Raw genomic sequence first — 26321 nt, 5'->3', positions numbered from 1 at the left:
TAGCCTGTTACTGTCCCAAATTGTCTTATTGTTTTCTTATTTTCCTTATAGTTTGATTCATCCAGATTCCTCAAACACTGCTCTTTCGACAAGACTTGTATCTGTTCAAGAGGATGCTGGAAAATCTCCTGCTAGAAATAGGTAAACTGCCAAATGAAAATACTTAATTCTGTATTTGATTTTTGTTTCTTTTCAAAATAATGAGAAAGGCAAACAGACCGAAAAAAAAAAAAAAGGGTGGGATTGATTGTTAAACTTTTTCTTAGCTCTAGAAGCTGAATTTAACCATCAAATTTTTTTATGCTCTTCTGCTCTTGCTTGAATTTTCTCAATGGCTCTTTCCAACATTCTCCACTGGCTTCAGATCTCTGAGCCTACATTCTACCCTTGCTTCTCAATCAGCAGACAATCTCACTCTGTACTACTGAAGCAAGAAGAAATAACAGATGGGGACATCATCAACTTTTACCACCACTTACCAACTTTGTTACATTTGGAGTCCATCCATTTCTTTTTTTGCCTCTTAACCAAGGCTGATTCCTCCTTTTGTATTCTGGATCCTCTCCCTTCCCATTTCTTATTAGTTATCCCACTGGTATTCTGTATCTTCCACCTCTCTTTTGAATCCTAACCATCAGCATTTAAACAAACTAAGGTTTTACCTACTAAAAACAAGTAAATAAAAACCCCTTCTTCGTGTTCCACCTCTAGTTATCTATATTCTCAATTATTTTTACTTTGCCAAATTCCAAGAAGTATTTGCTTATAATAATTCTATGCCTGTATATGTCTGTCTCATTCAACCCAATAGGATCTTGGTGATTGCCCAAGTGTCTGCCCACTGAAAGTGCTTTCCTTATTGCAAGTTTAGGCACTAAATAAGTTTATAAACTTGAAAAACTGGGCATCTAAATTAGCATGGTTCAATGTATTTATAATTTATTCTTTTAGCAAGTAATTATCAAGTACCTACAAAGTAAGTAATGGGAATAGAACTGTTAATCAAACACAAAAATTTAAAGCACAGATAAAGCTTGGAGAATAGGGATGGGGATTCAAATTTTGAATAGTGTGATTAGGGAAGTTCTCATTTAAGAGTTCACATTTAAGCCAAGACTGAAGGAGGTGAATGACTGAGCTCTGTGGATATCTTGGGAAAGAATGTGCTAAGAAAACAGATTAGCAGATTCCTGAGAGGAACCCCATGTAACTGGAAAAGAGCAGTCTTGCAGTTAGTTGTAGGACTTTATCTTTTTTTTTTTTAATTTATTTTTTAATTCATTTTTAAAAATATTACATTAAAAAAAATGAGGTCCTCATGTACCCCCCACTCGATAGACTTTATCATTTACTCTGAGTGAGATGGGAAGCTGTTGGAGAGTTTTACTTTTTATGTTTCCTTAATTTTAAAATAATTTTTAAAAATTTCAAACTTGCAGAAACGTTGTAAGGAAAATAAGAAAAATAAACTACCATATATCCTTCATTGAGATTCACTATTTCTTTCCATTTCCCCCTTTGCTTTGCCACTTGTTACATAATTTACACATTTTTCTTTTTTTTTTCTTTTTCTCCCTTCCCTCCCTCCCCCAGTTGTCTGTTCTCTATGTCTATTCGCTGCATGTTCTTTTTTGTCTGCTTCTATTGTTGTCAGCGGCACAGGAATCGGTGTTTCTTTTTGTTGCGTCATCTTGCTGTGTCAGTTCTCCGTGTATGTGGCGCCATTCCTGGGCAGGCTGCACTTTCTTTCGTGCTGGGCGGCTCCTTATGGGGTGCACTCTTTGCACGTGGGGCTCCCCTATGCGGGGGACACCCCTGTGTGGCATAGCACTCCTTGCGCGAATCAACACTGCACATGGGCCAGCTCCACACTGTCATGTCTTTTTGTCTCCTTTAATCTTTAACAGTCCCTTAGCCTTTATTTTTCATGATATTGGAATTTGTGAAGACTATAGGCTAGTTATTTAGTAGAATTCCCAGTTTGGGTTTGTCTAATGGTTTCTCATGATCAGATTCAGACTATGCATTTTTTTGGGAGCTAGTGCTACATAAGTGATGTATCTTTCTCAATCATGTCAAAAAGGATATAATACAAGTTTATCCCATTATTGGTGCTGTTTACTTGTTCTCTTGGTTAAAGTGGTATCCTCTGAGTTACTCTACTATAAAGGTACATTTATTAGTTGATATTCTACTCTAAAAACCCTTTCTCTTATTGGAAAATTTTGAGTGCGGAGTTGGGGAGGTGATGGCAAGATCTGAATTATGTTTTGAAAGGAGCACTCCGCTTTGTTGAATAGATTCTAGGGAATGAGAATAGAAGCAGGGAGATTTCTTTGAAAGCTGTTGCAATAGTCCAGGAAAAAGAATTGAATTGGACCAGGGTAATTGAAGTGAGGATGATGAGAAATAGTCAGATTCTGTATTTATTTTGATAGTAGAACTGACAGGATTTGCTAACCAATCGGATATAGGCTACAGTAGAAAGAAAGGAATCAAAGGTGACAAAGGGTTTTGTCTTGAGCAATTGAAAAGATGGGATTGCCATTTATTGAGATGGGGAAGACTGGGAGGAATAGTTTTTGTTTAAACATGTTGAATTTGAGATACTTTATTGATATCCAAGTGAGATGTCAAATAGGCAATTGGGTAAACAAATCTAGAATTTGGGAGAAGTGCAGGTTGGAGATATAAACTCTGGTGTTGTCATTGTATGGATAGTATTTAAAGCTTTGAACCTGAATGCATTGATGAACAGAGCGAGTGTGGAAAGAGAGGAAATGATGACCAAGGACTGAGATTGGAGAATGAAGAGAAACTAGAAAAGCATACTGAGAAGGAGAGGGTCCTGAGATGAGAGCAAAGCCAGGAGAGTATGTTGTCTTAGAAGCCAAGTGGAGAAAGTTTTTCAAGGAGGAGGGAATTTCAGCTGTGTCAAGTAAGACAAAAACTAAAAACTGACCATTGGATTTAAAAACATAGATGTCATAGATAACCTTGATAAACAATTTCAGTGGGTTCAAGAGAGAATGGGAGAAGGTGAATTGGAGATGAGTTTTAATATAAATCAAAGGAGGGAAATGTAGCAGAGGGATGCGGAGTCAGTAGGTAGTTTTTTGTTGTTTATTTTTTTAAAGATGGCACGAATCACAATATTCCTGTTGACATATATATAAACACAGAGAGAGCTGTTCTAACTTACAATATATCTCCCATGTGTTTGTTTGTTTGTTTTTTTAGGAGGTACTCGGGATTGAACCCAGGACCTCATACATGGGAAGCAGGCGCTCAACCACTTGAACAACATCCACTCCCTGCATGTGTTTTGAATTAATGCTAAGATTTAATTTAAATCTTTAGGAGAGAAGTAATTTAGTCATTACGGTGTGTAAATAAAATTTAGTCAGTATTATTAGCAGTAACCAATTTCTTGAAGGTTTTGACAGCAAAATTGACTGGTTGACTTTCCTTATTTGTTGCCGCAGTACCAGAGTTTATGTAGAAGTGGTAAAAATGTTAGGCAAAGGTGTACAATGCATGGATAATGCATACATTGGAAAAGAGTTTTTAAGGAAACATTGTTTATGAATTATTTATTTGATATTAGTGGTTTCCCAGTATTTACTAAGAATGATTTTTACTAAACCTGTGATAAACTTGTGAGTAATTTCTTAAGTTATTTTAAAAGTAATGGTATTTGCTTATTGGGTAGACTAAGTTTTTTTTATTTGAGATCGTTTTGAATGGTGGTCCTAATATTTATCAGCTGATTACCTTAGATTACTTAAATCTGTGATTCTTGATTCTATTATCTGTAAATTGGAGTTAGTAATATCTACTTCATAGGGTGCTGTGAGGATTAAATGAGGTAAAATATATAATATGACCCAAGTGAATGGGCTATATAGTGTCTGACATACTGTAAATGTTTCTCTTTTTTCTTTTAGAAGTCATTTGTCTTGTAACTTTGCCAAGAGGCAAAATTAAGAATATTATTTCTACTATATCTTTTATTTTTTATTTTTATTATTTAAAAATACAATAATTTAGTACAATATTTTACATTATAGGTTTACTAACGAGAAGAAAGAAATTTTTTTTTTAAGGAATTGCCAGGGATTGAACCTAGAATCTTGTACGTAGGAGGCAGGCCCTTAACCACTTGAGCTATACCCACTCTCCATGAAATTCTTTTTTTGCAAGGGGAATAACGTTCTGCTTAGTTGGGATTTATAATTCAAAATTAATGTTCCCTATCATTAGATCGATTGTAGATGTTCATTTATAAAAACATTCCTAGTTCATTGGCCATTCAAAAGTAGGAGGCAGGCTGGATTTGATGTGGGCCAAAGTTTGCCAACCCCTGATTTACTAGATTATTTCTGTATTTAGATTGTAATTCTTTATATTTGTCAGTTAAAGAAAAACTAAATTAATCTTCAGCATTTTAACAGGATGAGTGTATACCTATTTCCTTTATAGTGTCCTTGATGTATGAACTACATTTATCATTGTTTTCCTATAATCTTCCCATAACTACTTTTTTTTTTTTTTAATGCATGGGGATATTTTCTGCCTTTATTTTTATTTTTTTTAAGATTTATTTATTTATTTCTCCCTCTCCCCGCCCCGCCCCCGTTGTCTGTTCTCTGTGTCTGTTTGCTGCATCTTGTTTCTTTGTCTGCTTCTGTTGTTGTCATCGGCATGGGAATCTGTTGCTCTTTTTGTTGAGTCATCTTGTTGTGTCAGCTGTCCGTGTCCATACTTAGGCAGGCTGCACTTTCTTTCTTGCTGGCCGGCTCTCCTTATGGGGCGCACTTCTTGCGCGTGGGTCTCCCCTATGCGGGGTACACCCATACGTTGCACGGCACTCCTTGCGCACGTCAGCACTGCGCATGGGTCAGTTCCACACGGGTCAAGGAGGCCCGGGGTTTGAACTGCGGACCTCCCATATGGTAAACGGATGCCCTAACCACTGGGCCAAGTCCGTTTCCCCCCATTACTACTTTCCTTTCAACTTACTTTGAAATAATTTTAGACTCACATGGAGTTTCTGTGTTCCCTTTACCCATTTTCTCCCAATGATCACCTCGTATGTAACCTTCATAACAACCATAATACACTGAACAGTGGCAAGTGAACATTTATTTAAAAATGAATTTTTACTGTAATTCTATTTATTTATTTCTATTTACTTACAACTCTGATTTTTTTTTTTCCAGATCGGCCAGCATTACTAACCTGTCATTGGATCGATCTGGTTCTCCTATGGTACCGTCATATGAGACATCTGTCAGTCCCCAGGCTAACCGAACATACGTTAGAACAGATACAACCACTGAGGATGAACGCAAACTTCTTCTGGTACTAGTCTAGTTTCTTTGGCCCATGGTTAAAGGATGTTTATCTTGCTGATTTTTTTTTCTTTTTAAGAAACATAGGGTTGAAATAACTGGTTAGCATGTAAACTAAACAGAGGACATAATTAGCTTAAGTTTTTACTAAGATCACCTGAAAAGTGGGTCATGTTCCACACCCACATATTGCACTAATATTTTCTTGACACTTTTAATCTGTCAAAATCAAATTTAGGTGTCTAAGTAATAAGAGAGTTTTAGTTAGGCCCCAGATTGCTGTTTAACTATGAAACATGTTCCTCATACATGTGGAAAACTTTTCAGGCATTTAATGCTATATATTTATATTAGATGATAATCATTTGTTTATTCAGTTTATCTACATGTAAAATACTTTGTTCAGTCCTAAGAGTGATTCAAAGAAATGGAAGATATGACTTCTGTTTTTAAGCTTATACTTCAGAAGGTAGCAATTGGGTCAATGAGCAGGTCTTTAATAATAAAAGAAGTAATACTTTAATAGTTCTGTAAGAAGCCAAAGAATAGACAGATCTTTACTAGTGAGAGAGTCAGGAAAGGCTTTAAACAGAAAGGCTTGGACTGGATTCTGAAGGATGGAGTGGATTCGGTAGGCAGTGAGGAAAAGGAATCTTATTTTTAGGTGTGAGAAGAGGCGAGAATAAACATGGCATTTTCCATGAACAGTAGTAGGATTAATTAATTAATTTGGAGAGATTAGAAGAGAGTTGAAGCTGGAGTCTGTGGGCAATAGAATGGAAAGTTATTTAGGCCTACATAGTAAAAGGCAGTGAATTCAGTCCTTGCAAGTTCATATTTAAATCTGTAGGCACTGAGCATTATTGAAGTTTGTTTTGAGCAGGAAATGTCATTGGCAGTTGGGTAGAGGTGAGAATGATGAGAATCTGGTGGAGTAAGGCTAGTTAGGAACAGTTACCTTAGATTAGTGTGATTGTTGCATCCTCTCTCATTGTCCTGTTTCCAAAGAAGACTATTATATTTTGCACTGAGATAACTAGGAGACTGGTAATATGTGCCATCGACTGAAAAAAATGAAATATTTGGGTTAGCTGGTTTTCAAGAGAAGTTATGTTTGGAATGAGATGAACTGAATTCAAGGTATTCCCCATTCCTGTGTCATTTATATCAAATTGTCTCAGTTGGCTACTATAAAAAAGTTGGAATTGAATTTCCTTTTATGAATCTAAAAATCACCCGGGAAAGAATCTGAGAAGGTATGTAGCATCCCTTTCATAAGTAATTGCTTGTTTTTAATGTGATTGCAGGACAGCGTCCAGTTAAAGGACTTATGGAAGAAAATCTGCCATCACAGTAGTGGAATGGAGTTTCAGGATCACCGCTACTGGCTAAGAACGCATCCCAACTGCATTGTAGGAAAGGAATTAGTCAACTGGTTAATCCGAAATGGACACATTGCTACAAGGTATTGTGATCCTAAGAAGGACTTTTTTGATATTTTTTACTTTATTTTTAATGAGGACACATATTTGAAGATATAAGAGGAATATGTTGCTTTGTGAGTAGGATGTTGTTTGTTGTATACATTTGGTAGTTTGGGGTCTAATTACTCAACATTCTTCTCATCTGGATTTTAGTTATTAGAGAATAGATGTAAGGAGCCAAATGGGGTCACATTTACTTTATGAAAAGATGAATTGTGCAGTAATTCTCATAACACAGACCTCTCTAGTAAAGCAGGATTAAGTGATGTAGCTGGGGCATAAAGCCAAAGAGGATTCTCTTCCTACTATTCTCTAATCTAGATATTGCAATCTGTCTTGAAAATTGTGTCCATCAGTCATGTGTGGAGTGCCATCACTTGTAAAATAGATTAATAAGATCATATTGCCTTTCAAGTTGACAGGTCCCCTGGCTCTTACCACTTGCATAAATTACCTATCTTCCTCACATTAAAAAAACCAAAAAACAAATATGTAGGAAGAGAGAGAAACAACTTTAAGCAGTGAAAGCCTATGTTCCAGTTTTGGCTTTTATCTCTTTTTAACTTTGTCAAAAGTGAAGTTATCCAATCTTTTTGAGATTTGGACTGTTCAGTTCCAATATGAGGAAAATACACGGTCCTGTGAATATGCTGTAAGAATGAAATGAGGTAAAATTGGCCAAAGTGCTTGTATAGATTGTGAAATGCTGTATAAGTGCAATGTGTTATTATTAGGTGCATGTTTCTGTGTATATATGTATATACATTTTATACCCATAGTATTTATTATTGTCTTCTCATCAAGACTATAATGTAAGCTCTTTGTGGATAGAAGCCATACTATTTTCAATGTTTTTTGTTTTTTTAAAATATATTTTTAATTTATTTTTAATAGATACATAGATCACACAAAAATTGTTATTTTACTCTTCTAGTAAGTACAGGAATGTGTGTGCATTAAACACTCAATAAATGCTTGTTGTAATTAAAATTAGGTCTTGTTAGGACTGTTTTGCTAGTAGGGGCTCCTCTATTTTTCCTCTTTTCCTTCCGTATAATAAACTTTATTTACAGAGAAGTTTTTGATTGCATAAGTTACTCTGACAGTATGGGGATTCTCATATACTCTGTCCCCTCCCACATTTTCCTCTATTAATGACATTTTACATTATTGCGGTACATTTGTTTCAGTTGATGAACAAATAAATATTGAAGCCTTGCAACTAACCAAGGTCTATAGTTTACATTATGGTTTACACTTTTTACTGTACAGCTTAATAGGATTTAACAAAATGTGTAATGGCCTGTATTCATCATTGTAGTTCACGCAGAACAATTCCAATGCCAGTGTTCTACCTATTCTTCCTTCCTCTGCCCCTCAGAACTTCTGGTAACCACTGTCTTTATATCAATGTTACAAGTTCTATTACAAGAACAATAAGTCTACTTTGGTCCACGGTTGCTTGAACAATAAGTCTACTTTGGTCCACGGTTGCTTCCCCTCTTACGTTTGTTCATTCCTCAATCTTGAGGATTTTGGGATGGGGATACCCACTCCTTCAGGCTGAGTGGGGGTAGGGGTCAGGAAACTCTTAATTTAGCTTCAAGTATCTCTTGTTTTATCCTTTACTTATCCAAGCACCACTTAAAATTCCAATTCTGGTTAGACCTAGAAATAATTAAATTAGTGTCTTATCATACACCTGTAAAAGTATTCTGACTGACTTTTAAAGCTTTGTATTTTTGTTGGTCTTGATTCAGGGCACAAGCTATAGCGATTGGACAAGCAATGGTTGATGGGCGTTGGCTGGATTGTGTTAGTCATCATGACCAGCTTTTCAGGGATGAGTATGCGCTGTACAGACCATTGCAGGTAATAGGCAGTGTAACTGCTGCTGAGGATAGAGTGAAATTGTTTCTAAGTCTCTCTTCATTAGTAGCAATAAAATGTACTTAAATTACCCAAAGATAATGTCTTTTTTCTCTGCATATATTTTATTCAAAATTACACTTGTTTCCAGCAATGATATTGACCCAGGAAAGGTCAGCTTCTTCCAAGGTTTGCATTTGCTCTGCCTGTCTTTTACATTTTTTTTCCTCTAATTCCCAATACAGGAATGGTTGCATAATTTGCAGATGAAAATATGGGCCCCTTTGTTCAGAATTATTAAGGGCTTCAGCTTGTTCTAATGCTCTGATGACAGCAGAGCATTTGAACAAGCTCGGGGCTCTTCTAAGCATGAGACCTTTTTCAACTGCACACATTGCATGTCTGTGAGCCAGCACTGCTGGTAGAAGACGCCCGACTGTAGTTCTCCATTCCTCATTGAGCTAAAAACCGAAGATTCTCACACAAAGTCAATAGATACTGCTTTCCTAAAAACTCTTACAAGAAATGGAACAGAAAGGGGGCCTGGATTATTAAAATTCTTCTCAGACCTATTATCCAAGTTCCTTTCCTGCCCCATGCAACATTTCTCAGGAGATATCACTGGCAGTTGGGATCTACTTAAAAACAGTTTCTTTCCTGGGCTTCTAGTTATGCAACAACATGCTTGCAAACTTTCTGAAAGGAGAGGTGTGTGTTGTGGGGAGGGGTGCTTTATTACTTTCCAGTCTCCTTTGACTAATATTTTACTCTTTTTCATATACTCTTTGTTCATCTAAGTTTTAGCTACAAAAAAAGGGGGTAGAGGGCTTCTCAAACCATCTCAGTCTCCAATGCAAGAAAATCCCAAAGATAACTTTTCATAACTTTTTCCTTGCTGTTTGAGTAAAGTTCAAATGTTTTTACTTGTTAGGTAGATAGCAATGATTAAAAGCCTACTATTGGAATCAAATAGTTTATTTAATTGATGTAGATTTTCTTAAGCTCTGCTTTGTGGTATTATAATTACTTGTCATTTAACTTTAATGGTTTTTGATTTTACTATATGATTTTAGAACTAGGAGGGCGAGTACATAAAATCATTAAAAATTTTAATGTCACCATTAAAATAGAGTTTGACTCCTTAGAAAAATTAAATAATAAATACAATACCATGGTGTAGCAATGATAAACTGAATATTCCATTTATTTGCTTTTTTTACTTTCATTAGGGAAGTAGAAGTTATTCACTTAAAGATAGAGCTTTAAAAAAGATACTTTCACTTTTTGCTTATGTAATTTGATATATGTTATTGTTAAATGACACCTTAGTGAGCTAGAATTGGAAACCCAATGGTTAGAAGGAAGAGACAAATAACTCAAAAGACTGGTATGGTGTAATTTCTTAAAATAAATAAGTTATCTTCCAGGACATGTCTTAGAGTTGGCCCAGGGTTTTAAATAATTCTACGCTATCTTCACTTGAAGGATTAAAGGATGAAATGAAACACTGTAAAATTTGTTATCATTGAAATGTTTTGCCCATAATATGTTACCTAAACCTCCTGGTAAATGAAAATTATGACTTTATTTTAAGCTAAGAATTGTCAATAAGATGCTGGTTTACAATTTAGTTTTTATTTATTTATTTTCACATACAAGTATTCAGGAATTAGATTTGTAGAAATACTGGAGTAGAGTTTATTTGTAGTGTGACAGCTCAACATTGTTGGCATTGAGGGTCAGTTGCTTGGATCCTGTATTGATTCTTTCAGAGTACAGAATTTTCTGAGACGCCTTCTCCAGACAGTGACTCAGTGAACTCTGTGGAAGGACACTCTGAGCCATCTTGGTTTAAAGACATAAAGTTTGATGACAGCGACACAGAACAGATAGCTGAAGAAGGTGACGATAATATGGCTAGTGAGTTTAACTTTCCTAACATTTCAGTTTTTATGAATCATCGCTGTGTAGGTATGATAAAATGAGTGTTTTGTGTGTTTATTTGAAACAGTCTTATGATTTATGGGCCCATCATATGGTAACAATCCTTTTCCTAGATACTGTAGTTTCTTAAAAAACAGGCTTGTTAGGCAACTGGCTTTTCTAGATTTTACTGTAGTTTCTAGTTTGCAGCAGCTTAAAAATAACTCTGAGCTAATATTGCAGTAGACAACTTTCTTACCTCTTTACTTTTTTTTTTTTTTTTTTTTTACCTCTTTACTTTTGACATCAGACTTTCTTCTGCAGAACCTCCAATATATTTCTTTATTTTAAAAACTGATTTTTTACTTGTTCAGATTTTATTAAGTTTACACAGAGGTACATGAAAATACTGTATCCATTTTGGTATTGCACATTGGGCTTGTATATTATAAAAACATTTTTTCGCCTTTCCTCCAATACCCTGATGAAACCCATTTTTACTCCCCTCCTTTCCCTATATTTCTCCCCCCCACCCAACACAAAAAGATTCTGCCAGTCCTAGCAAGCGCACATCAGTCAGCAGTTTCCAGTCCACAGTGGACAGTGACTCAGCCGCTTCTATCAGCCTGAACGTGGAGCTGGACAACGTGAACTTCCATATCAAGAAGCCCTCCAAGTACCCACATGTGCCCCCTCACCCTGCTGACCAAAAAGGTAGGAGGTAGTTGCCATCTGACATCCAAATACATGCTGGAGAATTGTGCCACAGGCTCTCATGTCAGCCTGTCTTCTGGCTTCCTCTGTCCCATATGGCTGTGAGGGTATGTGGTATGGGTTTTGTTCCACCCTTCCTCATTTTCTCCACACCACCTCCCCATACCAATTTTGGTTGGTTCTTTTTATTTATTTATTTTTTTCCTTCAGTACCACCATGTCCAGTTTAAAAGCTTATAGTCTTTAAAAGGAAGTACACCTGACTATTCTTTCCTTAGCATAATGTGCAACTTCCAAGGTGGCATTTCTTTGCATTTATTACATGGACGTTCTGCTCTATTCCTTTCTCTTTCTTCATTTAATATTTTAAAGCCTATTTGCTTTTGCTCTTACTCAATAACATAGTATTTCACTATATCTGTTCAGATTCTTCAGCTAGATTGGGGGAAAAACATTCACACAGTCCCAAACATCTTTCCACTATAATTTAAAGTGTTTATTCTGTATGTGCTATATTTATTTATTTTTTAAAAGTTTTTAAATTAAATCAGAATGAATCCGTTCTTTATTTTTAGCTATCTTATTTGAGGCTTTAGTCTACTGACTCAAAATTAATGATGGCCATATTGAAAGGAAAAATTTAGTGTAAAAGGAAAAATAAGGTTAAACTACTCCTAAAATCTTATATAGCAGCATATACAAAATGAAATACATTTTGTTTAATGGATGGTGAAGTTTACTCTGTTGTATGTAATTAAAAGCCAATTTAAATTATAATCCTGTGCTGGCACTTTGCAAATTAACTGGTTAATTGTTTGATTTCATTGTTATAGCTTAAAATTGTTATTATAAAGACAAAGCATTTTATTACATAATTTCACCTGGAGTTGGAATTTTTAAAATTTAATTCATTAAAGTTGAATTGTCTCCTTCCTTAGCTCTAAAATGCTTGCCTAATTCTTTGCTACTCCCTATTTCAAGCCTGATAACATAATCAGAAAAGAGAAGCTGTTATTCTGAATTTAAACATTTTTACTAAAATAATTTGAAACAAATTTCTCGTATGTATCAATAGTAATCATTATCATCAAGATGTGGTAAGATGGCATTTAAGAGTTACAGTAATAAAAAGGTATATCATGTTTAAAAATAAGAAAAGAGGGTGTGGGAAAGGAGGAGACTTGAATACAATGGAGCATGAGTAAGATGCACTTCTTTATAGGAATCCTCAAAACAATTTGAAAAAATGGTAGAGAATATGTGGGTGAATATGAAAGGACTGAAGTAAAAGTGACGCTGGTATGAGAGTTAACTGTGGTCAAATGGAGGATATTGGATGATGCTTTCGTAATACAAATTATGATGTGATTCAGAGGCAGGAAATATGAAGGACATCTCGTGTCTTAACATCTGTTGGCAATTTCATTTTGCTATAAGCAGAGTGTGAAATACCTTTTTGGCTTGTGGATGATTTTACCTCTTCGAAAGGTCAGGAAGTTTTGAATATTTTGAAGAAAGTAACCTCTTGTCATAGAATTTATAATAGCAAAGATGGACTGCTGAACCCAGTAAGACATTTACTTTAAGAAAGCCAACTTTAGAATATTGGGAGAGGAATGGAACAGCAGGCTCTTACAATGATGACATTTTTACAGTACAGCTTCAAATTGAATCTCCAGGGAAAATTAAAGGGGAAGCACCTCATAGTTCCTCTGGGACCTGAATCTCAGCCTTTTAAAAAGATTGCCTGCAAAATTGTGAGCGGCAACCTTCATAAGACGAATCTAAAAGAGGGACTGGCACTTTTAAGAAAAATGGCAGGATGGCAAAAGTCCAGATTGTGTTGAAGTTTGGGAAAAATGCTAAGGATATCTGAGGAAAGATTTTAAAAATTGTGATAGAAAGAAAGAAAAATTAGGCCAGTTATTTGGGGCATTAATTAAAGACTGAGAAGCTCTAGCCCTCCCTCATCCCTCATCCCACCCCCACCCCACCCCCACACCTATCAAGATTCGTCTTGAGGAAAAAACACACATGGTTAAGAGGAAGGTGAAGTACAAGATAATGAAAAGATAGATAATGCCTGGCTATTTTAAATAAGTCTGTTACTAAATTTAGGTAAACTCTATGCCAGATTATTGAAAAAATTGTAGCTGTGATCATGAAGCCAAAATATATTATCTTTGAAGACTTATGGAAACTAGGATAAGGCCTAATTGATGGAGTCATAAATGCATTAAAATTTTTTTAAAGATAGGTTCTTGATACAGCATTCAAAGCTGGCAAATTTGTAGAAAAGTTTGTTGAGAAGAATGTATTATGGAATTTAAAAAGGAATTGGTGGTGACTGGGTACTAGCAGTGGTTAACTAAATTAAATCAGTCCAAAAGAACCCCATTTCCATTTTTATAATGATATTGTGTATTACTAGATCAGGAGCATATGATAGATACTGTCTTCTTTGATGTTGGTAAGGCATTTGATAGTCTCTCGGTAGGTTTGCAAGAAAAGGCCAATTCTGCAACTTGAAACATGTTAAAGAGATAGTTAAATTTAGATGACCATTATATAAAAAACACATGAAGAGTTTAGCATGTTTGGCAAATGAAAGTGCCCACTTATTAATATAATAGGTGGATTTGTAGCTTATTATAATGATTGTGGCAAATATTAAAAGGATTAATTAATAATTTTAGGTCACCAGGAAGGAGGGATGCTCCTTGGTTATGTGATAGGAGCTCTTCTTATATTCAGTGTTAATACTTTTTTGGTAAGCACTTTTAATGTTTTTCAGATTAACAAATCATTAAAAACTAGAAAGAAGGGCTAGCATGTTGGATAGCAGAATTGGAATTTTAAAAGATCACTATTTTCTTAAATCATAAACTGGGACTAACAAGATGAAATGCAACACAAACATAAAATAATGTAGTTGGGTTTAAAAAGTTTATTATTAGTACTCTGTGGAGAAGGCCATCCTTAAAAATTCATGTGCTAAACTCCCAAGTTTTAGTTATCTGCAAGTTCAGTAGTGTGATGTGGCTAACTACCAGCTCCTATGCTAATGTAGTGATACATTTCATTAGTGGCAATAAAATGTCTGAAAACGAAGTTCCCATTTAAAGCTTTGTGCTTAGTTCTGATTTTTGACTAGAGCTGGTTTGCCAGGATCCTGAGCTGATGGAAACCCATGTTGTATTAAGAATGATAAATTAAGAGGTTTGGGGCTATTGAAAATGGAGGAAAGAAAGCTTGGTGTTTCCAGGCGGTATCTGAAATAAATTATATTTATTTTGTATATGACTAAAGGAAGAACTAGGTTCAGTAGTTAGGAATAGTGAACTTTGTGACTGAACTGGATCTATTCAGATAGTGTCTGGATGTCTACATGTCAGGTTGTTGAGGAGAGATGCCTACATTGAGTGAGAGGCTTGATAAGTTTGGTTGCTTCTAAGTTCCATTTTAATATTGAGTCTGTGAAATGAAAAATCTAGATCTAGAATTTTAAAAAATTATGATGACTAAAAAGTATCCCTTAACCTACTCAGTAAGAATGCTATAGAGGATGTTCATTAGCATAAAGAAGGTAATTCTTTGACTTCTTGGGTCATTGGCAACTTTGAGATTCTATAATTTGAGGACTTTATAAATCTGTTAGTAAATGTTACTGTCCATAGTCCTCATTGATTTTTAGTATACTAACAAGAATTACCCTTTTTCATTTTTCTTGTGAAATTGAAACATGATAAAGTATTTCATCTGTTTTGAAGTTAAGATGCACACTGATTACCAGAGAGTAAAGATTGCCAGAGTGACTTAGTAGTGAAATGAAAGAACAGGTGATAGAATTCTCCTGCCTCTGGTTTTCATTCCCCCCAAATATAAGTAGGAATGGGTGGTCTTTACCTTTCCATTGAAATTAAATGTAAAATAGTTATTAAATCTTTTCTTATGGATCATTCTCTATCTTTTAGGGTTGAGGGCATTTGGATTTATAAATTTGGTTGAAATATCTGTACTGAAAACTGCTCATTTTAAAAATCTTATGTAAGCACACCCCTCATTTCAGAAGTTTGTAAATCAGAGACAGTGTGAACTTCTGATTTGATTAATTAAAATTTATTTTATTATGTGTTACAAGCATTCTTGGCAAATTAGCAAGTAGAAACGAAGAAGAAAATGAAAATCATGATTTCTGCAAGCATCTAGGTCTGATTTCCCATATATAGGAAAACTTTGGGATAGATGTGCAAGTTAACACCATGAAGAAAGATTGATCAAATCTAGACTGTGGGACAGTTGACTTGGGCTCTTTAAAAAGTCACTAACATGAAATGAAAAAAAAAAAGCAGAGGGACTGTTCTAGATTAAAAGAGAATGAAAGAACATAACAACCAATGCAGTGCATGAATGTTTTTTGGTTCCAGATTTGAGGAAAAGAAATGTATTAAAGACTTTTGGATAAATTTGAATGTGATGATAATTCGGTGATATTCAGACATCAGTTTTCTTAACTGTGTTAATGGCATTATGGCTATAAATAAGAATGCTGTTATTCTTAAGAGATGCATGCTGAAGTATTAGCAGTAAAGTGTCATGATATATGCAACTTCAAATGGGCCAGAAAAAAGTATATATACGTAGAGATAAAGCAGATATGACAAGTTAATGATTGTTGAATATAAGTGGCAGGCGTACACGATTTTCTATATGTTTGAATTTTTTTCAAAATAAAATTGGGAAAATGTATCACTTTTGATTTCATATATATGTTATATATGTGCGTATATACATTCATGCACATATTCATAAGCTTTAGCATAAAAAGTAAGGCTCGTAAAGAATTGAATTATTCATTTCTATACAAGGGGAGTAAAAATAAAGTGTAACATCTATCTTTACTTATCCACAATTTTGATTTTATTGTATTTGGCAGGGCACACTTGAATTTTCTAAATAGAATATTTATTTTGCTAAATGGTTTGGAGGATGCATATATTGACTTGGAACATATATTGACTTATAAACACATTGACTTTTAAAGTCTGTTCATTTATACATGAACTTTACTCAAAAAGAATTTTGTGGAGAACTTGTACCTTAAAGGACTTAAAATGCATTGTGGTTTAATTTGCATAGTAGAAAGAACCCCATTAAATTATGCTTGATCACAAGTCCTAGATAAAAACTCTTGGGGAAGTAAAGAATAAGTTCTACTTGTAAGAAGATTATTTAATATTTAAAAGCATTCAGAGTGTCTGGTAGTTCTCTTACGGCAGTAATTTTTTTGTGTTTGGTTAGAAATCTCTAATTCAAAACTAATAAAAATCCTGATGAGTTATATCTTTATTCCCTGCCAATATCACTTTGTATTAATTTGCTTTGTATCTCAATATTCTGAATTGAAAGAACAGCTGATATTGTTTTATCAGGTGACTTTTTAATTTGTGAACTACCTTGAGTATAGACAATGTTATTTGTTAAGGAATGCAGTTTATACATGGGAAAAATAATAAAACCTTTTAGACTTGATATGGAAATTGCTAATGAGATCTCAATGTTCATAAACCAGTTTTATTTTGATAAGGGAATACTTATCTATTAAAGATTATCTGACTTTTTAACTCAGGTGAACTGTTTCTTTGTTCTTTGAATTATTAATTTATATCTATTAAATTCAATATGAAGTAGGCAGAACAAGCAAAAAACCTCATGCTTTCTTGAATTTACCGGGCGGTAACACTTTAGTATGAGTAATACTTTCTTTGTGTTGTGTGTGGGTGTATTCTCTGTGTAATTATGCTGGCATGTTATAGTCATATGTCTCTTCTTCCCTTCCTCCTCTCTCTGTTCTCTCCCTGGTATGCAGAGTATTTGATTTCTGACAATGGAGGACAACAGCTCTCAATAAGTGACGCGTTCATCAAAGGTAATTTTACTAAAAGCTGTACATACGATGGTGTCTCTTTTGTTCACAGGGTTATACTTAAGACCAAGCACATTGCTTGTCACAGAATTGGTGCTGAAAATTTATTTATTTTAATATCATGCTAATACAGCTTTTAAGTATGTGTAGTGACTTTGAGGATCCCGAGAACCAAGAATATAAATTTAGGCTTTGTTTGGGGAAGGAGGTCTCTGATCTTAAAAGTATTTGTTTAAAACACTTGTTAATAGAATTTGAAATTTATTCTTTTAATGACATAGTTTATACTTGCCTATATTTACAGATTTATCAAGGATTGTCAAACTTGTCAAAAAGCACACAAGTAGATCTCATCTAATTGAGGTTACTGTTTGTCCTGCAGTGTTGGGAAGAGAAGTAGGCAGAAGAGCTTAAAGAACTAACAACTCTGATCAATTTCTTGAGGACAAAAGAAATATAGAAGAATAAAAGCTGTTTCTTACCCTTTCCCTACTTAGTTTACGGTGGAGTAAAGACAGATTTACTTAATTGGTCCAGAATAGTCCATTGCTTAGGTCTCAGGTAATGGGAGACAAGTTCCCTTCCCAATGTCTTTCCTTGGCTGTGAGGGTTTTAAAATGAAAGGTAAGTCAGCAAGCTGGTACAAGGGCAGCTTCTTGATGCTGATCTCAATAGTTGACAGTTCTTCTAAATTCACCTCTAAGCATCTGGTTCAACTAAAGTTCATAGGCCTGTGGTTAACATAATTGAAATGTGCAGTTCTTATACTTCAGACATCATGGATACATGCTTTACTGAGTAGTCTCTTGGACTGTTTTGTTGAAAAATTGTTTTTTAAAGATTATTTTTATTTCTCTCTCTCTCTCCCAGTTATCTGCGCTCTGTCCATTCACTGTGTGTTCTTCTGTGTCCACTTGCATTCTTGTAGGTGGCACCGGTAATCTCTGTCTCTTTTTGTTGCATCATCTTGCTGCGTCAGCTCTCCGTGTGTGTGGTGCCATTCCTAGTCAGGCTGCACTTTTGTTGCACAGGGTGGCTCTCCTTACAGGGCACGCTCTTTGCACGTGGGGCTCCCCTATGTGGGGGACACCCCTGTGTGACATGGCACTCCTTGTGCGCATCAGCACTGTGCATGGGCCAGCTCACCACACAGGTCAGGAGGCCCTGGATTTGAACCCTGGACCTCCCATGTGGTAGGCAGACACTCTATCAGTTGAGCCAAATCCGCTTCCCACTTTGGTTTTGTTTAAGAGGGTAAGAGTTGGAGAATTTTTGTAAGCATTTTTCCCCTCTTGCCATTTATTCAGTCACATTATGCAGCAATTGATTTAATAAGTATTGCTTTTGCAAAGCATTTAATATCTATTAATTTTTTTGCCCTTGATCCATTTTTACCCTTTTGGTTTAAGGTTTTTACCCTATGGTAAAGTTAATTGTTATTTATCATGTTTCAATATCTCTTTTTAGTTTATTTTTGGATCTGTCTTGTTAAACTTTTAAAAAAACAAAGCCTTTGCACAAATACTGAAAATGAAACTCTGTTGAGGATATTGACTTTTTATACTAAATAGACTTTTTACACAGTCATTTACCATTTCAGACATCAGAGCTGAGCTTCTGTCTTTAAAGTTCAGCACCCACATGATCACATGCTGTTTTCCTACCATTGAGATTTCTGATGAATGTAGCTTTTAGTTTGTGATTTTTTTTTTAGGGAAAATTTGCCCTCTCCTTTTTTAATGTCCTAAAATGAACAAAAAGTACAGTGTAAAAATCTGTTACTTGCTTTTCAGAAGCCACATTTATCATTACAGCTTGAGAGAGTCCTAGTTACTTATATGAATTTGCTTTTCACAGTTCTGTCTCTGATTTTGGCTCTTGCCAGTTGCTGATTATCTAACTCAGACATACTCTCTTATTTATGTATTTATACATGTCGTTGCCTTACCACACCAACAAATTGAATTGGCCAACTTAAAAAAGTTAAAATGAGAAACTGGCAATTTCTAAAAATATGAATAGATGGTATAAAACATGACAATGAAATAATAAATTCTTATTTTATACTTTATGTAGAATCCTTATTCAATCGTCGGGTAGAGGAAAAGTCCAAAGAGCTGCCTTTCACACCCTTAGGCTGGCATCACAACAACCTGGAGCTCCTAAGGGAGGAAAATGGAGAGAAACAAGCCATGGAGAGGTTGCTGTAAGGCAGTGAGCTTTTTAATCTTAATTTTCTATTTATATACTCTTCAGTGACTTGATAGGATATGCATAGTTCTTCTTCCATATATAGCCCGAAATACTAAGTTTACTTTAGGAAGTAAAGCCTATTTTGATGAAATTTCTTATAAAACAAGAGTCACAAGCTGTATTTGGCTGTCCTCATTGTAATTTATGTGCTAAAATTTAATTTGAGCTAATTAAAGGGGACATCTTGATGGAGGATATGCGCGTATTTCATTTGTATGCAAAATCATTAATGTACATATACACTGGAAAAATAAAATTGGCATAGGAGATCTTACCTGTGAGCCATTATTCATATGCTTATTTCTTTGTTGACTGCTTGTTGCATCTTCAAAATTATTGTTTCTGGTAGTATTAACTATGCAAACTTCTTTCTTGTACTTTTGTTGTAGTTCAGCTAATCATAACCACATGATGGCACTACTCCAACAGTTGCTCCACAGTGAGTCATTGTCACCATCCTGGAAGGACATCATTGTGCCACTAGTCTGCCAGGTTGTTCAAGCAGTCCGACCTGATGTCAAGAACCGGGATGATGACATGGATATCCGTCAGTTTGTCCACATAAAAAAAGTGAGCTCTACTAATGCTTTCCTAATTCTAGGAGCTGAGGAGGCAAGCCCAATAGTACCTTGTTTCTTACTGTGATCTATATTGAGTCATTTCATGCAAAGTCGAAGGCAAGGAGCAGGAGCTTTTGCTGTCTGCTCTGTTTGCACTTAGAGATCACGGAAACCACTCACAGGAAGTGAAAGTTGTGAGTTGGGTGTGGGATGAGTCAAGAACTTTACTTTTCTTGCTTCCTCTTCTATGAGAAAGACTGGTCCCATAAATTACTGTCACTGTTCTGAAGAAAAGCAGTGGGTAATTGCTTTATTTAGATAGTAATGGAGTCCTGCATGTATCTTTGGCTTATGATGTTTAATTTAAACAATGGTAGTTTTAATTGCCATTGCAACTAATTTATTTAGTTAATTGGGTATTTTAGAGTACTAGATACTATATTAGAGTAGGCGGTAGGAAAATAATCATGCGGAGATGCCATTAATCATTGGTTGAAAGGAAAAAGGATATCCTGGAAATTTTTGTCCTAATATTTGATCACATAATAATTAAAATTAAAAACTGAAAGAAACAATAGCATGTTTTCTTCCCTCTGTCTTGAATCTAAAGGCATATCATTGAATTTTAATTGTTTTCCTAATTGTTCTGTTAGATCCCAGGAGGAAAGAAGTTTGATTCTGTGGTTGTCAATGGCTTTGTTTGTACCAAGAACATTGCACACAAAAAGGTAATGTGATTCAATTCAGTGATGAAACTCAGCAAACCTCTATTGTGCACCTACCATGTGCCAAGCCCTGGGGAAACAAAAGAAAATAATACTCGATCCCTGCCATCAAGAAGGTCACAGTCAGGGAGTGGATGTGGCTAAAGCAGTTGGATACCCACCTCCAACATGGGAGGTCCCGGGTTCAGTTCCCAGTGCCTCCTAAAAAGAGCTGAATGAGCTGACGCAATGAATAGGCATAATGAACAGGGAGCAGATGTGGCTTAAGAAATTAGATACCTACCTCCCACATGGGAGGTCCTGGATTTGGTTCCCTGTGCCTCCTAAAAAGGATGATTAGACACAATGAGCAGAGACAATGCGCAGAGACAATGAGCAGACACAGCGAGCAGATAGATGAGGGAGCCATCTCAGGGAGGGATTAAAAAAAAGTCTAGTAGAGAAATTGTGCTGTAACAGAAATGTTGTATTTTGTTCTAAAACAAATTCTTCTTCCCTCCACATTAATGGCTCTGAAATTCGGATGTATCTTATAATTGATGGCATCTTGGCATTGTGTCCTTATAAGGCAGAAGTGGTGTATTTGCTAGGGTTAAGTTCAATTGTGAATGACAGGAAAACTATCATAACAGAGGCTTAATTGAGATAGGAGTTTATTTCTCTTTCACATAAACAGAGGTGGTACAGGGCTGGTATAGCCCTCCCTGGTCCTCCTTGATGTCTGAGGTCCAGATCCCTCTTCTCTCATTGATCCCCCTTGTATAGCTTTGGTCTCAAGGTCCAAGATAATGGCATCCTCATTGCAGGGTGGAAGAAGAGATGAGAGAGCAGAAGCAAAGGGGCCCATGCCCAGTCTCTTAAGGCAGTATCTTGGAAGCTGCTTACCTCCTGCCTACATCTCTGGCCAGAATTCAATCACGTGGCTGCACCTAACTGCTAGGGATCTGGGGAAATGTTATGGGTGGCTTTGTGCCCATCTACAAAGTTGGGGTACCCTAATCATGGAAGAAAAGGAGAGTCGACATTGAGGGACAACTAGCACTTTCCCACAGGGATGAAATCTTTCACTCTGTTTGGAGGTTCAGAGAAGGTCTCCCAGAGCAGATGATGAATGAATTGTAATCTGGTTGATGAGAATTCATTAGGCAGAAGAAGGAAGGGAGGTTAAGGCTTCCAGAGGAAGAGAATGGTAGGATACTGGTATCATTCTCCTAAAGTGAAGGTGGGAAATGTAAAGAAATGAGACTGGAGGAGGCAGGCCCAGGCCTTGAATCCCTCTAAGAGTCTTGAACTTTATCCTGAAGGTCACTGATTTTTAGTGTACTTCAGGCTCACCTGTAGACCTTGTTAAACCTGTAGCTTCCTAAGCCCAGCCCCTAGACATTCTCATTCAGTAGGTTTAGGGGAGTGGGAATATGAGTAAGGGGTAGGGAAGGGTGAGGCTGCATTTAAACTAGACACCCAGCTGTGTCTAATGCAGTTTGCCGGTCCTCAGATCACACACTGAGAAACCATTGATCTGTTGCCGTGTTCTCAAACCTTGCTGTGCCTCAGAATTATTAAGGGAATTTTTTAAAAACATGTCTCTACCTCTGGAGAAAGAAAGAGAGCCGAGAGAGATTTCTGGATTGACTGGATAAACTACAGTCCTATTTTCACTCTTCTCTAGTGGAGAACAAAAATAATTAGTGACCATAGATAAATAAAAGTCTGCTTGAATTTGATATTGTTGCATAGCAGTGATCCAAAGTCAGTATTTCTTCATAGAGCCGTACTAAAACAACACATTACCCTATAAAGTAGAAAATTTAAACCAAATTAAATGATCTTTGTTGAATTAAGAGCTAAATATATTGTGTCCCTCTCCAGAGCTGAAGAAAATTATACATGGGTGTGGCAAACACCTATGCATGGATGACTGTCGTGCCCCACTGACCATATTCAGAGCTAGTTTTTAATTTGTAGTTGCTAAAACAGGCCCAAATATAGTTCCCCAGCTGGTGAGTCACTGTTTTCTGAACTGGTTGCCAGTTTGAGATCTATAAGCTTGGTCAGTTTAAAACCTTGACACGAAGCAGCTCATGGTTTGTTTTTTTTTTCATGTTTATATATTTATTTATTTTTTGGTTAACTTTTTATTGTAGCGAATTTTCTCATTATTACCACTTCCAAGTGTCCAATTCAGTTGTGCTAATTGCAGCCACAATATTGTGCTATTACCCCAACATTTTCCAGAAACTGCACTAATTCTGTAATAAATCACTCTATCTTCCCATCCCTAGTCTCTGGTAACCTACCAACCACTATCTATCTCTATAGAAATTTGCTTCTAGTATTTCATATAAGTGAGAACATACAATACTTTTCTGTCTTCTGGCTTATTTCACCCAGCTTCCTCTTTTTTTTTTTTTTTTTAAGATTGATATTTATTTTTAGAGGTAGTGGGGATTGAACCTGGGACCTTATACGTGAGAAGAAGGCACCGAACCACTGAGCTCTGCCCTCTCTGCCCTCATTTGTTTTTGATTGTAGGTCTTGGGTGATTCTTCAGGGCTCTAGCTTCATGGTTAGGAGGGTATATTGTTTGAATCTGCTTGTGGAGCTGCTTTAAGCTTTTCTTCTTTAACTTGTTACCCAGTTCTTCTTGCCACCCTATGACTGCTTGGAATTTATTCTTTTAGAAATACATATTCAGGAGGTGTTTTAGGTTTTCTCTCCCTCCTCTACCCCTTTTGAATTTTATAAAGATTTAAATGTGCTTTCAAATATGTTGATCTCTCTGAGTTTGTAAAATAGCGTGTCTTTACACCACCCATACCCAGGGTATGGGATCTTTTCTTGTAACATTAGAAAATTTTAAAAGTAGTTAAGAGGATGGTAGAATATGGGAAGCAGATGTGACTCAACAGATAGAGCATCTGCCTACCATATAGGAGGTCCAAGGGTTCGATACCCAGGGCCTCCTGGCTTGTGTGGTGGGCTGGCCCACACAGAGTGCTGCTGCACTCAGGGATGCCCCTGTGTAAGGGTGCCCCTATGCAAGGAGTGGTCCTAGTGCAAGGGGAGTTGCCCCGCACAAAACCACATCCCACCCAGGAGTGGTGCTGCACACATGGAGAGCTGACGCAGCAAGATGATGCAACAACAACAAAAAAGATACACAGATCCCCAGTGCTGCCTGATGAGAATACAAGCAGACACAGAAGAACACAGCGAATGGACACAGAGAGCAGACAATGGGGGTGTAGTGGGGGAAATAAATAAATCTTAAAAAAAAAAAAAAGAGGATGGTGGAATAGAGTAAACTAACAATTTTGGGGGAAAAACTAATTTTTGAAGAATTTTGCATTTGCTCTGATCTATTTATTTACTTGAAAAAATGAGAATACCACATAAGAATTAAATTATAATATTTTAATACTAATGTAATGTGATAGTCTAAGTTAAGAGGAATTATGATCAGTGTGATATTAAAATTATGATTAAAGGTAAAGTGCAAACATTGAAAAACCTCTAACTGTTCATTTTTTTGCAGATGAATTCTTGTATTAAAAACCCTAAAATTCTTCTGTTGAAGTGTTCCATTGAGTATCTCTACAGAGAAGAAACAAAGTTTACTTGCATTGATCCTATTGTGCTTCAGGTAAGAATTTATTTGTGAAAACATGTATAATTTGGATAAATATTTGCTGTGATTGCAAATTCTTAATTATTATAACTTATTCCAGCTGACTACATTTGATAGGCAAAGAAAAAAACTTGATTGTCCTGTTTAAATTTTAAAAGTTATTGTAAAAGGTCTTATGTAGAACACTCTAGAAGCTTATTAAAACCTTTGTCAATCCTTATTTTTAAAATTTCAGTGTTAGTAAAGGAAGCACCGGATTGGGAATATACGGAAGAAAGAGTGAAAATCTTTCCTTTCCCAGTTGAATCATTGGTTTACTAGGTCTGGTTTGTAATGCAGTAGGTTATACAATAACAATATGTCTAGCACATCTATAAGGTAACTATATATAGTTAACTTATAGGCAGTTGGTAAATAGGGGAATAATGTCAGATGGTTTCTATGTGTTTTTTCCCTAAACATAGGAGGCCCAGATTAGCTGCAGTAGGATTATAAACCTCACTAGGGAAGGAAAACTGCCTGTTTAGGTGCTGCACAGGTGGAAGCCCTATCTGCTCTACTTTAAGATATCAACAGTGAGCACCTGCACCCAGGGCACTCTTCCCAGCATAGTGCACCCCAACCCTTGATGGCTCTTGGTAGTTCCATTGCTTACAGCTTCATTTCTAATTGTTCTGTCCCAGTTGCTTTCATTCATTTTTGTTTTCCCTGAGGCAGTCTCTAGACATGCTGGGCTGCCTGCCTGGACTGCTCAAGGTCTCGCTTATGGATATAATTTTTGTTAGTGCTCTGGATATGAACGTACATAGGTCATCTGTCCACCTGCTTTTCTACTGTAAAGACTGTTAGTTTTAGTTTGCAGTTGTTCAAAATGGGAGATTTTCAGGAATGTGTGCATGATATTATAATAGAAATGCTTGTCCTTGGTTCCAGAAATATTTGGGAAAAGCATTACTTGGAAATAGCACATTTTTCCAAGAGTGGTAAGAGTGATCACTTGTAGGACTGAATTAGTAGATCCTGACAAGAAAAACTGAGTTGTGAAAGGCACTGTGCTTATTGAAACTGTGCTCTTTTACTTTATTACCTAGGATTGTTTCCTCTTTGGAATTCAGGAAAACGAGAGGGATTTAGACTAGATTTATGCCATCCCTTGCAGCCTTATTTACTATGATTTTGCCATAGAGAATTTTAAAGGAATAAGGGGAAACACAGTTACTATTGTTCTTGGAATCTGATGCTTTGATGCTGAGGTTTTCTTGATCTCACAAAATGTGTCAGCAGAAGGTTTTCACATGATGATCACCATTCTTTGTTTGTAAGACACATTCTTATTTCAGAGATGTGTCAGTTTCCACTGCACTGTGTACTTGAAAATGGTTAAAACGGGGAATTTTATGATGTATATATGCTACCACAATACAAATTTTAAAAGCTGAAAATATGTATTAAACTGAATGTTTTGGGAATGATGAACAAGGGTATTTGAAACCCACAAGTGTTTATTTACAAGAAAATTATGCACAAATCTTTCTACTTTAATATATCTCCATTCTTGCAATCAAGTTAACAGACCAAAGTCTTTGCATGAGAATTATGCTCTGAGAAAATATCTACTGAAGGAACGTGATTTAGCTCATATAACTTAAAGAGTCTTGCTTATCTATGCTTTAAAACAATTTAGTACATCTTTAACTTCCTGCCCTATAAAGAGTTAGAGTTTTTTCTCCCCCATTTTTTTTTTTTTTCAGTCCACCTAGTGTGGAGTAAGTAATCAAAGGAGCTGAAAGGTAGGTAGCCAGAAAAAGGAGGATGAGAAAGAAAGGGCAAGGAGATAATCAGCTTCTAATTTTATACTATCTTCACAAGACCAGGCCTGCTAGGC

The 26321-nt window shown here is 35.9% G+C and overlaps 1 protein-coding gene and 1 long non-coding RNA gene across 15 annotated transcripts in view; one reads left to right on the top strand and one right to left on the bottom strand.

Annotated features, from left to right (window-relative positions):
* The window catches only part of PIKFYVE (phosphoinositide kinase, FYVE-type zinc finger containing), a 98746-nt gene that overhangs the window by 36347 nt on the left and 36078 nt on the right, over window positions 1-26321 (top strand). For 8 of the 14 annotated variants that reach the window (XM_058300264.2, XM_071216156.1, XM_071216160.1 and 5 more), the window contains 11 exons: window positions 52-141; window positions 5223-5364; window positions 6662-6819; window positions 8599-8710; window positions 10480-10627; window positions 11177-11344; window positions 17214-17273; window positions 19347-19476; window positions 19913-20093; window positions 20737-20811; window positions 24344-24451. In XM_058300264.2, the coding sequence (XP_058156247.1) occupies window positions 52-141; window positions 5223-5364; window positions 6662-6819; window positions 8599-8710; window positions 10480-10627; window positions 11177-11344; window positions 17214-17273; window positions 19347-19476; window positions 19913-20093; window positions 20737-20811; window positions 24344-24451 (1372 nt within the window). The remainder of the gene's footprint in view (window positions 1-51; window positions 142-5222; window positions 5365-6661; window positions 6820-8598; window positions 8711-10479; window positions 10628-11176; window positions 11345-17213; window positions 17274-19346; window positions 19477-19912; window positions 20094-20736; window positions 20812-24343; window positions 24452-26321) is intronic. The other 6 variants (XM_071216162.1, XM_071216161.1, XM_058300269.2 and 3 more) reach the window with 1 other exon arrangement.
* Window positions 15445-20034, bottom strand: LOC131279148 (uncharacterized). Its single transcript, XR_009186488.2, has 2 exons — window positions 19799-20034; window positions 15445-19432 (listed from the first exon to the last, which is right to left on the bottom strand). It is a non-coding gene; the product is annotated as an uncharacterized lncRNA (long non-coding RNA).

This window comes from Dasypus novemcinctus, chromosome 7 (assembly GCF_030445035.2).
Source record: "Dasypus novemcinctus isolate mDasNov1 chromosome 7, mDasNov1.1.hap2, whole genome shotgun sequence".
NCBI lineage: Eukaryota > Metazoa > Chordata > Mammalia > Cingulata > Dasypodidae > Dasypus > Dasypus novemcinctus.
The sequence above is the reverse complement of the archived record's forward strand: the minus strand, read 5'-3'. Positions and strand labels throughout refer to the sequence as shown.